Source organism: Rhinoderma darwinii, chromosome 4 (genome assembly GCF_050947455.1).
Source record: "Rhinoderma darwinii isolate aRhiDar2 chromosome 4, aRhiDar2.hap1, whole genome shotgun sequence".
NCBI lineage: Eukaryota > Metazoa > Chordata > Amphibia > Anura > Rhinodermatidae > Rhinoderma > Rhinoderma darwinii.
In genome coordinates, this window is record NC_134690.1 from 394,072,096 (window position 1) to 394,085,236 (window position 13,141).

Genomic DNA, 13,141 nt, shown 5'->3' on the forward strand with positions numbered 1-13,141 from the left:
AAAACATAGACTAATATTTAATTATTTTTTTTTTAAACTACAGTTATCTTAAGACTAGATCCATGCAATGAGTTGTGAAGATGGGCATCATGTGACACATGCAGCCCAATGAAATGCACGGAAACCCATGTGATCTTGGACTCTGTTCAAAATATGTCAGAGCTCTACGTGCAGCGCATGTGCTGGAAGAGATCTTGGCCGAACAAATCCACAGGCCCCCAATCCCCTGGCGTATGCAAAAAGTATTTCTTTTTAGCTGGTGTGTCGACATAATAAATTTTTTTGCCGCATAGTAGACTACGGCATTTAAAAAAAAAATAAAAAAATAAAAAAAAAGGTAAAAATGTATATAATGTGGGGTAGAACGCTTACAAAATGGGGTCCTTTGTGTGACGTATTTCTCTCTTTATATATATATATATATATATTCCTATACAGTGGAATACATCACAGCCCTCGAAGGTAAACATCAGGAGATCCTCACCACGTAGAGCTCTGATGTAATGTGAACAGAGCCTTAAAGTTGTTGTGTGCTTTAAATAACCTATATTCCCATGTCCTAATAGACAGTGTAAGTAATAGCACTGGACTCATTTATAAAAAAAAAAAAGAGCCACTGCAAAGAGCGGTCTCTTTGGAGAGGAAATGAGTGCTCGCCAGGGTCGTCCCCCCCCCCCCCCCCACCCCACACCCGCAGTGACAGTGGAACAATATATTGTTGGGAGACGTTTTACATAGAAATGTTCCTGCCAAAATACTTGTGTCCGGGCCTCTCACAGTAAAAGTTGCAGTGTAGCACCAGCCATACTGTCACCAAGATTAAGGCCCCATGCACACGACTGGATTTTTCATCCGTAATTACGGACCCATTCATTTCTATGGGCTACGGATACCTTTCCGTATTTTTACGGATGGGTGTCTGTTAGATAGAAATGCTCCGTAAAATATAGAACAAGTCCTATTCTTGTCCGTAATTACGGCACAGACTTTCCATAGAAGTCTATGGGCACTTCCGTAATTACGAGCGGCTACGTGTGCGCACCCGTAGCCGTCCGTAATTACGGAAGCGTTGCTAGGCGACGCCAGGTTTATAGATCTTGCACATCATTTGTGGTTTTCTTCTTTTTGCGGATCCGTATATACGGATGCATTACGGACCGTATTTGTGGATACCGTTCCGTACGCGGATAAGTAGAGGATCTGTAGTTACAAACAGTAAATGAAAATACGGCCGCATGCGTGGGGCTTAAAGCAAAGTTGGAAGAGGACGCTGGTCTTTCTACCAGTAATGAAGTCACGTTACCGGACAGCCAGAGGTGTTGAAGGCTCAACCTTTGGTTTCTGCTTTTGCTGTGGTTCTTCCTCGTGTCTGCTTTTCCAGCCCAACCAACCACTGCAATATAGAGAGAGACGAACATTATTCACATATTATACAACTGTATGATGTAAAATACACAAGACAACGCGTCCACTATAGTAACCCCAAGACTATACCTTCCACTGCCGACTGATCTGGAGCTCCTGCAGGTAACCGTTACTTATTATTACCGATTAGGTAAGTTTCCGATCTTTTATATTTATTTGGTTTTTATTCTGGGTAACTAAACGTTTGAAAAGTGACATGTCCGAGCACTTAGACCCCACATCGATCAGTTTTAGCTATTGATATGCGAGTGCTTGGATGAGCCCTGTGAAGCTTAATTTCCCATCAGCTTTCCTTGGAAAGCCGAGTGAGATGTGAATCTATGGGTCTGTACAGCACTCACTCGGCTTTTCAAGGAGAGACTATCAGGAACGACGCGGCAGAGCACTCAACCGAACGGCTCTGCAGCTTCGTTTTAGCGATCGGTGGGGGTCTCAGTGCTCAGATCTCCACTTTTCAAAACTTCTGACATGTCACTATGACATGTCAAAAGTTTAGTTACCCTTCAAGATTAGCCTTACAGGATGGCATTCTGTTCTTATTTTTTTTTTTTAATATCAACTTGTCGAAACAAATAATATGGAAAATATAAAGAACCATACCTGGCAGCACTGAAGAGAGCAGAGGTCAGTTTACTGGCAACCGCGAGGGCCACGTGGGATAATAACGGTTGCGTGCTGCCCTGTAAGGATAGACATGTAACACTATGAAGGAAAACGATCAAAACAAGTGGTCCATTAAATTATGAACCAGCGCAGTACTGACCTCCAGGGCAAAAAAGAAGCCGGTGAATGGGTTAGAGCCCACAGTAATATACTGAGACATGGTGGGAGGGCTGCTCTTTATGGCGGCGTTAAAGCCTCCCAAAACGGAGGCAGTCTTCATCTGATCAAACGGAGAGAGCGCCATGACACCTGGAAACAAAGAAAGAAAATATAGAAGTATAAAGAAATCTACACACAAAATAAAGCAAACAGCTTGTGGAATAATTGCTTATTTTCTCTCCGGTCCTGTACCCATGGTGAGGTGCGCCCCCCCCCCCCCCCCAATGATACAAAAAAAGAGAATACAAAACTGTGACAAGACATTTCATGTATAACATTGTTGTAGGGATAGGCCACCAATGTGTAATCGGTGGGGGTCCCGGGGACATCAGCAGAATGGAGGGGCCCCTTATCTGCTATACCAGACACAGCAGCGCTTCCAGGGGCCTGATACTCCAGCTGAGCCCCCTACAAGAGAATGGGTCTGAGCCTGGGATAAGCGGAGGAGCTAGGTAATAGGCAGTGTGTCCGGGAGTGCTGCTGTGTCTGGTACAATAGTGAAGGGGCCTCGTCGCTTTCTTCTGACAGGGGGGCGGGGGGGATCAGGGGTTGGACCCCGACTGACCACACATTGATGACCTATAGGCTAGCAAATGTAAATTCCTTAAAAACCCCTTTACTATTAGCAAGAACAGGAGAAAGAGCCGATGTGCAACACTTAGAAGATCTACACTGCTCATCTACTCACCAATGCTGACATGATCAACAATAGCGTCAATGTCCTGCAGGCCCCACTTCTTGTACGCCAGAGGAGGAGGTTGGACGTTTTCATTGCCAGAAGCAGCCGCTGGTTAAGAAAAAGTAAAAACCAAAAGCAACATAAATAGAAAAAAAAAAAAAGTATGACTCATTTATCATTGGTTTTAGTATCACACTACTACTATCCCGGGAGTCAGCAACCTTCGGCACTCCAGCTGCTGTAAAACTACAACTCCCAGCAAGCCCTGACAGATAAAAGCTTTATTATTCCAGACAAAGGTTGTCAGGACATGCTGGGAAATGTAGTTTCACAACAGCTGGAGTGCCAAAGGTTGCTGACCCCCGTACTACACCAAGACAAGGAAGGATTACCACAGCACCGGAGATCAGTGCTGACCCCCGTACTACACCATCGCTATCATGGACCACCCGTCCCAACCTGCACCCCCTCATGCTCCATCAATTCAATGAAGCTTTACTGGCAGGACCAAATACACATTAGTATTGCCAAAGCAAGTGGGAATCCGGAGATTCAAGATTAGGGACCGAGAAGATGGGTGATTGGGACACATCGAGGGTCTGGGGTAGAGAAGTGCATGGCACTTTGCGTTCCACTCAGTCTATGGCATGCAGTGACATATTGTGCCGCTATGCCCACTAGGTTTACGTCTTTCCCCAGCAAGATGTATAGTTTGTCTTCCTCTTCCATGAAGCAGAAGTTTGGGAAAAGATCAGAGTCTCCAGAAGTGCTGAGTATTTGGAGCAGTGTAGCAGGAAGTGGGTCTCATCCTCCACGGCCTCCTGGTCGCACAGTCTACTGGCTGGAGGTAATGTATATTCATTGTCAGGACACTGCAGTAATGTTATAGTGTTTATGTGGCTGCACATAGTGATATAGCTATATCGCTATCTGCAGAGTAAGTAAATGAATGGAGAGAAGTGCATGACGCTGATCGGTCACTGATTGGTCAGCGTCATACACTTCTCTGTACAACGCCCACTTGGTCATACAGTAAAACACGCCCAGTTGTCCATTGAGAAACTCATTAGCATAAAGCTAATATAGGTCATAACTCCGTCAAAAATGATTGTTTTTCTAAATAAAAAACACTGTTGTTCTCTACATTACAGCGCCGATCACATCATGTACAGACAGGGCACTTATAATCTGGTGACAGGGACTCTTTAAATGTTGTCTCACTACAAGTGGCAGCATATTAAAAGGCAAATGAAAAAAATGCATGAAATCCAAGGTATGTCAACTAAAGTTATGTGCCAAATGAAGACAAAAAATGATACAGGTTTTCTATGAACGGGGTTTTATAATATATTTCCAACTGCAATGTATAAAATGATCAGAAAATGTATCCTGGGAAAGAAGCCTCGATGCAGCGGAGTCGTGTGTATTGTGGAGCGTTACAGCCCAGTGATATATCCGCTACTAGCAAACGCCACAATCCTCGCAGATATCGCCCAATCTTACTTGTACGAGCTCCAACAACTACTAATACACAATCATAATCATCTCGGGCATTTTTTACCAGGCTCTCTACATTTCAGAAGGAAGAAAAAAAAAGGCTAAAATTAAATAAAAAATATACAACTAAATAACAAGACGTTCTGAAGTAGCTTCCACCCACACACGGATACATGGACGCCATGGTAACGCTCCTACAAACGGATGGACGCTGGATTACAGGCAAGAAGGAAGAGATCTAAGAACATACTCATATCATGAAGAGGAGGGGTATTGTACAGGAGACATTACAATGATATATATAGAGATGAAGTAGAGCTGAGTTTGTCATTTAACTCTTTCATGTTGTATTATTGTTGCTCTGTAAATTAAAAGGAGTTTTCATTGAAGACTAAATATTGCTCACCTTTTAAAATCCCCAGTCGCACCGGTTCGGTTTGTGCCCACCGGACTTTGTTGACTCTGCTGCAGCGATGGCGTGCCGCACATTCACGTGACCATGCAGCCAATCACAGGCCTCAGCATTGATGCTTGCATGTACGGCACAAGACCACTGATTGGCTGCAGCGGTCATGTGGCTGTAAGGGACGTCATTACCGCAGGAGAAGTTAAAAAAAAAAAAACTGAGAGTGTCATCGCTTTTTATTTTATTACATTTCCTACTAGGATAATTTTTATTTTTTTTTAAACTCCCGGAAAACCCCCTTTAACCACAGTATGATGAAATCTATGCTTGCTGTAGGTGAATGAAAAAAATCCAGGGGCTGAAAACTTCTCGCAGCTGAAATGATATCCAGTCTAGACAATCCTATGATCTAAGCCGGCTGGGCATTTTACCTGCACTGATACATTGTAGCAAATTATCAAGACAAGCAAAAATATTGTATCCACCTCTCAGCTGTGAACAGGACAGGTTTTCAGTCTCTAGTTGTAAACAAGAATGTTTAAATTCACTGACCGCAAAAATAAATCTTTCAAAGTTTACCCCTACAGAAGACTGACCTGCAGTCCTATGTAACACCAAATGAACATGATAAATTGCATCAAACAACAAACCCAGCCGGACACCATACCGGAATTACCTTTGTGGCATAATCCTACCGTGCCCTCCATTCACGCATTAGCGAACTCTCCGGTCTGGCAAGACCTGGGAATTGTTCGACTTGGTGAAGTTTATGACAACGGTTCATTCCTTACGTTCACCCAGCTGCAAGATACTTACCATACATCAGGGCTACAAGGGTACAAATACGTACAACTCCGCCTTGCCATACAAGTACAATATCCGCCTAACACGACGCTTATATCGAAACTACCCCATTATTGGTGCACTGAAATCTCAGGGGTCTCATCCCAGCCTTATATACTCGTTTACTTTCCACCAGAGTAACTTCCGCTCCACTCCCAGTACTTGATAAGTGGAAAATACAAATACCAGATCAATAAACAATAGACTAATCCAGTTATATATTATCCACCAGACCCATCCCTCTCCTATACGCTTACATTGAATGGGTAGAAGTCCCACGTCTGATTGCCATAGATGTTACCGACCTGAGGCGGACTTATGGCATCTCACGTGGGAGCGTCCGTTTGTCTCGGCTTTTTAACGAGCGTATGACACTATTACGCCAATGCTACCAGCCCCTTTGAAGTCCCTCCCCCCCAAAAAAAATAATAGCCTTGTTGGGTCTTCTGAATGAAGAACTCTGGTCACATCACACTTGAGGTTTTTTTTAAGGAAATTTAAAGAGGCTCTGTCACCAGATTTTGCAACCCCTATCTCCTATTGCATGTGATCGGCGCTGCAATGTAGAGAACAGTAACGTGTTTTTTTTTTAAAAAACGTTCATTTTTGGCCAAGTTATGAGCTATTTTATATTTATGCAAATGAGCTTTGAAATGGACAACTGGGCGTGTTTTTTTTCATATGTCCAACTGGGCGTGTATTGTGTTTTTAACTGGGCGTGTTTATGTGTATGACGCTGACCAATCAGTGACCAGTCAGCGTCATACACTCCTCTCCATTCATTTACACAGCACATAGTGTTCTTACTAGAACGATGTGCAGCCACATACACAAGTGTCCTGATAATGAATACACATGATCTCCAGCCTGGACGTCATGTGTACTCACAATCCTGACACTTCTGAATCTTTTCTGTGAGATTCCCGCAAGAGATTACGCGTGGCTTGCTGGAAATCTCACAGAAAAGAGTCAAAGTGTCAGGATTGTGAGTACACATGACGTCCAGGCTGGAGATCATGTGTATTCATTATCAGGACACTTGTGTATGTGGCTGCACATCGTTCTAGTAAGAACACTACGTGCTGTGTAAATGAATGGAGAGGCGTGTATGACGCTGACTGGTCACTGATTGGTCAGCGTCATACACATAAACACGCCCAGTTAAAAACACAATACACGCCCAGTTGGACATAACGAAATAAAAACACGCCCAGTTGTCCATTTCAAACCTCATTTGCATAAATATAAAATAGCTCATAACTTGGCCAAAAATGAACGTTTTTTAAAACAAAACACGTTACTGTTCTCTACATTGCAGCGCCGATCACATGCAATAGGAGATAGGGATTTGAGAATCTGGTGACAGAGCCTCTTTAATTCACTGCCGGCATGGAGAACACTTGTTACTTCTGTCATCTCCTATGGGCAGTTGGTTTACCATCATCGGGGATGCCCTGGTGTGGGGTCAGTGGTTGGCTACATTTGATGTTTCTGATGAAGACTCCCTCTCTACGATAGAACTCTGTTTCCTAATATGCAGTTATCTTGACATATTCAGGACAACGAATAGGACATAGGCATTATGTTCTGTTAAAAGGTTTATTTTCCGTTTTCTGGACTGTTTCACTCCTTTCACTCCTATGTTACATTTCTGTAGATTTGCAATATATGTATATACCACTATTGAGTATCGCTCTTCTGTCGAGGATGTCATTACTGCTTTCATGATGTATTCCCAATCGCTTTCTGTACTGTACTTGTAATATGTTGAATAAAACAAAATTTAAAAAAAATGTAAGAAAATAAAAAAAACACAACAAACCCAGCTCTGCTACACCGTTATGACTGAAACGAGTTTAGGAGGACCGGTTGTACACAGAGTCCCAGCTTACCTCGTGCTACTTGATTGCGACAAGCCCTCAGTGACTGGAAAAGGCTGAAGCCATCGATTGTCACGATAGCGGACGGGTACAGGATGCTCATCTCTTCGTGCTTAAGAAAACAGAGACAATCACAGGGCACCGCTGTCACGGTTACTACGCAATGCTCAACATAGCAACTCATTTCCATTACACTTACGAAAGGGGTTCTCCTTGATTTTTCATGAAGAATAGAGGGGTTGGTTTTTAATGACTTGCTTCTAAACATAATTCCCTCCCGCACCCATTGCAGCTGCGCTCCGGTCCGTACGTGCCCCGCCTTACCGCCTGTGTAATGTACAGGGCACCCGTACATTACACAGAGAGTGAGTCCTCGCTGCGACCGTGTCACAAACAGCAGGACCCCTTTTCTGTGCAGTGACCCATAAATTGCACAGAGCAGAGGTGGGGGCCGTGTACGGAGCAGAGCGCCCCAGCAAGGTTTACATACAGCGGCATTCGTCAGCCGGCCCTGTTTAAATGTGAATCTTGGGACAACCCCTGTAACCTCTTAACCCGTTAGTGACCGGCCCATCGTGTTTCTACGTCGGTCACTAACGGGCCTTATTCCGATGCCATAGACTTTTTACGTCGCGGCATCGGAATAAGTAAACAGAGCAGGGAACTGTCAGATCTCCCTGCTCTGAGCTGCTAGAGGCAGCTGAGGGCTGGGAGCGTCCCTGCTCTGCCGTGTGAGATCGATATTAGTATCGATTTCTCACGTTTAACCCCTCAGATGCGGTGCTCAATAGCGAGCACCGCATCTGAGTGGTTTTGGAGAGAGGGAGGGAGCTCCCTCTCTCCCCCACGACACCCGGCGATACGATCGCCGAGTGTCTGTGTCTCTAATGGCAGCCGGGGGTCTAATAAAGGCCCCCAGGACTGCCTAGAGTGAATGCCTGCTAGATCATGCCGCAGGCATGACCTAGCAGATGCCTGTCCGTGTTAAACGGCCAGGCAGTAATACACTGCAATACAAAAGTATTGCAGTGTATTATAAATGCGATCGCAGAATCGCATATTATAGTCTCCTAATGGGACTAGTAAAAAAGTGAAAAAAAAGTTTAATAAAGTTAATTTAAAAAAATGAAAAACCCAGCTTTTCCCCTTACAAACTGCTTTACTATTAAAAAAACAAAATAAAGTTAAAAAGTTACACATATTTGGTATCGCCGCGTCCGTAACGACCCCGACTATAAATCTATTACATTATTTAACCCGCACGGTGAACGCCGTAAAAAAAAGAATAAAAAACTATGGAAAAATTGCTGTTTTCTGTGAATACTGACTTAAAAAAAAATGTAATAAAAAGTGATCAAAAAGTCGCATCTACTCCAAAATGGTACCAATAAAAACTACAAGTCGCCCCGCAAAAAAAAAGCCCTCATACAACTGCATCGGCGAAAAAATAAAAACGTTACGGCTCTTCAAATATGGAGACACAAAAACAAATAATTTTGAAAAAAAAGTGTTTTTACTGTGTAAAAGTAGTAAAACATACAAAAACTATACAAATTTGGTATCGTTGCAATCGTAACAACCCGCTGAATAAAGTTATTGTGTTATTTATATCACACGGTAAACGGCGTAGATTTAGGACGCAAAAAAGAGTGGCGAAATTTCAGATTTTTTTCTATTCCCCCCCAAAAAAAAGTTAATAAAAGTTAATCAATAAATAATATGTAGCTAAAAATGGTGCTATTAAAAAATACAACTTGTCGCGCAAAAAACAAGACCTTATACAGCTATGTCAACGCAAAAATAAAAACGTTATAGCTCTTGGAATGCGACGATTGAAAAACGTAAAAAATATCTTGGTCATTAAGGTCCAAAATAGGCTGGTCATTAAGGGGTTAAGGACCAATAGAGTTATTTTGTTTGTTTTCTCCTCGCATCCAATCAGCTCAAACGTTTTGAATGTTTATGGCAATGAAGTTAGACAAGACTGGCTAAAAAAAGCAAATCACCAATAACATTAATAGAAGGCTTTGGTGTACGGGTCACGCCGAGTGTGGGTATATAGAATACGTCTTTGTTTTATATATTTTTGTGACTTTAATAAAATAAAATGAAACTTTTACTTTTACACTCATATGATAGTACATTACTGCCCCGTGCAGGTGAAATCTGTTAGGGCGTACCTAAAGTACACATGCCCTAATAGTCACTATTACTAGACAACCCTGGGAGCCTTTATTAGGCCCGGGGCCGTCACGATTTCCTAGTCAGCCCCGACGATCGGGTTGCCGAGGCGGACAGGAATAAAACGGAGCCCTGTTTCCTGTATCCGCACCATTATCGGCAGTGATCGCGGTGCTTCAGAAGTTACGTCCAGGATCGGAGTTTTCTTTGATCACTGGCGTTAAGGCTGTCAATCACAGCCACACTCCCGCTACTGATCGTACGGGCACATCTGTTGTGATCACATGATCATGTGCGGCACAGTGCGGGAACTAAATCCTGCCGATGACATATGGTACGTCTACGTGATTTTGCATTAGTGAATTTACCAGTGGACCGACAGGAGGTCTTGATTTTGTGGTCTCAACCTCTGTTGCTGGAAGTATAACCGTAGAGCCCGCCAGAAATTAATTTCCCGTAAATAGGCATTTCAGTCCTACACCAGGAAAGGTGTGAGAAATTCCCCTTCTCTACTGGTTGGATGACGGCGGTGTACCGGGCCAGATGTATTCTGTCTACAGAACAGCAAGAAAAGCCGTCGCCACTTATTAAAATGCAATGAAGAATAAAACGCGTTACCTGTTCAGTGACTCCCGGGTGTCTAGGAATCTCGTAGGTCCTGCACTTCAGCTGGAGAATTGGGTCTTCATTCAAAAGCTGTGCGAGAAGCAACACCCCGCTCTGGAAGAGAGAAGGTAAGAAGATTAGCGGTAGAACTACTCAGACTTGGCGCCCTACACCCCACGTGGGAGTTAGAACAGCTGCAAAACTGGTTTTCACCCAGATTTCCCAGAAACAACTAAATAGCGGTTGAATAGAATGTTTATTATGGAATACGGTACAATATATGCCACACGATACAGATCTCAATACAGCGTGCCATACGGTATAACCGAATACACGGCCACATGCATAAAGTATTTGAGTTTCGTAGGTTTTAAAACCCCGAAAAATAAAACTAGCATCCAGATTTGCAGTAACCAGTGACATATTAGAAGGCCACGGTAGAAAAAAAAAATTTCCTAATCCCCCACTCCCCTGCTATTCACCTGTGCTATGGATATAAATTAAAGGGGTATATCCAGAATTAACAATTATCTCCTCTATTCACAGGACAGGTGATAATGAACTGGGAGCCCAACCGATTGTGAGAACGAAGGTCACAAAAGCCCAAATCCTCCCGCAGGGAGGAGGAGCATGAATGGAGCGACTGTTGAGCAGGACAGCGCCGCTCCATGCAATATCTGCGGGTTTGACATAGTTTCCATCATTCCTATAGTCTTTCAGTGGAGCGGCAAGGAACACCCCTATAAGATCAGACACAAACCCCTTATAATACAGTTATCTATCCTGTAGCAATCATCCTCCGCTCTATGAAAAAGACAGAGGTTGTCACTTCCCCGCCCCTTCTTTCCCCATCATATGTTTGTAAAGTCTTGACCTGGATTATTCCAACAAGCCTTCAGATTACCTCTGTCCCTGACCCAGTAATATATTATTATTTTTACCTAACCCAAGACCCTTTTGTGTTTTGTGGAGATTTAATAATTATTCTATTACACACCCTTTCTAATAATATACATACTGTATCTAAATGGGTATTTTAGTTTTAGAAAATATAATGAAAAATAATTTGTAAAATTTCCAACAGAATTTCTGTATCAATTTCTCTTTGTTTTTAAGATCTCTGCTTGCGGTCAAATCAGTCCCGGTCATGTGATGGACACAAAGGTAATCTGTACTGTAACAAGATACTACTGAACGTGAACAATGAATGTTCCAATTGAATGACTGCAAGCAGAGATCTTGAAAACCAGGAGAAATTGATTTAAAAAAATTTGAATTAGAAAAAAAACCTTTATTATTCAAAGAATAACCTTTATTTGCTAAAAAAACAGAATACCCCTTGGAAAAAGGCAGAACGAACAGAGAGTTGTTCCCCGGGCTACGGCGATCATTTTATATAGATGTTGTTTTAGGGGTAAATATTAGAAAAGGCAAAAGTCTAAAACCAACCTCCGTGTAAAACCGCACGTATCCAGATGTGAAGCCTATGACAATGCACGTCCAGTCCGGCCGCCCCGTAGAACTCCTGCACAATGAAGACATGAGAGGCCAAATATACACGGTACATACTGGTCTGTGATCCACCAATCACCTCCTTATAACCTCTCGCTGTTGTAAACGTCCCATTTACACTCTTACAGGCCCTGACTCCTCCTCCTCCTCCCTAGTTGCTAAGCAACTGCAGCACTTCCTGTGTCAGTGACCACTCTTTCTATACACGTAACAGACACAACAGCGGCGGTCACCGACACATTATGGTCTAGAAATTGATATCTTGTTACATGACCAGGACGGTGTCCTGACATTGTATAAGCTAGAGAAAACGGACTCCAAAAACTAGGAAAAGGCAGATAGAAAAAATAAAAAATAACGCAAACATGTGGCATAAACATGGTGGGGATTAAAGGGATTGTACTAAATTATGAAAACATGGCCGTTTTCGTCTAAATACAGCATCACACACAGGTTGTGTGTGGTATTGCAGCTCAGCTGCATTTACTTCAATGGAGCAGGGGCTGCAATACTGGACACAGCCATTAGAGAGGTGTGGCGCTATTTTTGGAAGGAAGCCACCATGGCTTATTAAACCCCTTTAACCCTGTTCCTTCAAAAGGGAGGAGAGATGTGAATCTGATCCGATCTAGTGACAACCCGTGTAGGGAAATGACCTAAAGTGATGATTTTTAATTGGCCATTTTTGCTGCCACTGAATTTAGGGCCTGTTCACACCAGCGTCGGCCTTCCGTTTGAGCTTTCCATTTACCGGTTTGTTTGCAATACGATTGATTTCGGTGGTATTTGTTTCAGTTTGTCTCCGTTACGCTAGGTTTCCGTTACTTTCACGGAGACAATAGCGTAGTGTGCTGCATTGTTTCCGTGAAAAAACCTGAAAACAAACAAATACCATTGACAATGGGATTGCGAATGGAGACGATACTTTGTTTGTTTTTCCGTTTATCTGTTCCTCTGAAGGAAAGCCCAAACGCTGATGTGAACAGGCCCTGATCGGACTTCTAAAATCCCTCGATTGTCAGACAAGCTCGATTGTAGTCAATACCAGTGGTCATTTTCCATTTGTTGGCATAGTAACGCGTGACCTCCTTATGACAGACGGAGCTCAATGTTATAATGGAATTGTTTGCATCCCATTGAAAAATGATACGTTTATATTTCTTTTTGTATGTCTATATTAATTAACATTTCATTTCGCTGATATATTTTTCTGTTTTTAAAATGACAAATCTACAGCAAATACACAATTTAAATGTTCTTGAAATGTTGCACAAATGTAGCCAACTAAAT

The 13,141-nt window shown here is 42.8% G+C and overlaps 1 protein-coding gene across 2 annotated transcripts in view; it reads right to left on the bottom strand.

Annotated features, from left to right (window-relative positions):
- The window catches only part of RAB3GAP2 (RAB3 GTPase activating non-catalytic protein subunit 2), a 54,846-nt gene that overhangs the window by 23,753 nt on the left and 17,952 nt on the right, over positions 1–13,141 (bottom strand). For both annotated transcript variants that reach the window (XM_075863358.1, XM_075863357.1), the window contains exons 6-12: positions 11,789–11,864; positions 10,352–10,453; positions 7,565–7,664; positions 2,936–3,034; positions 2,189–2,337; positions 2,026–2,105; positions 1,304–1,393 (exon numbers count right to left, since the gene is read on the bottom strand). In XM_075863358.1, the coding sequence (XP_075719473.1) occupies positions 1,304–1,393; positions 2,026–2,105; positions 2,189–2,337; positions 2,936–3,034; positions 7,565–7,664; positions 10,352–10,453; positions 11,789–11,864 (696 nt within the window). The remainder of the gene's footprint in view (positions 1–1,303; positions 1,394–2,025; positions 2,106–2,188; positions 2,338–2,935; positions 3,035–7,564; positions 7,665–10,351; positions 10,454–11,788; positions 11,865–13,141) is intronic.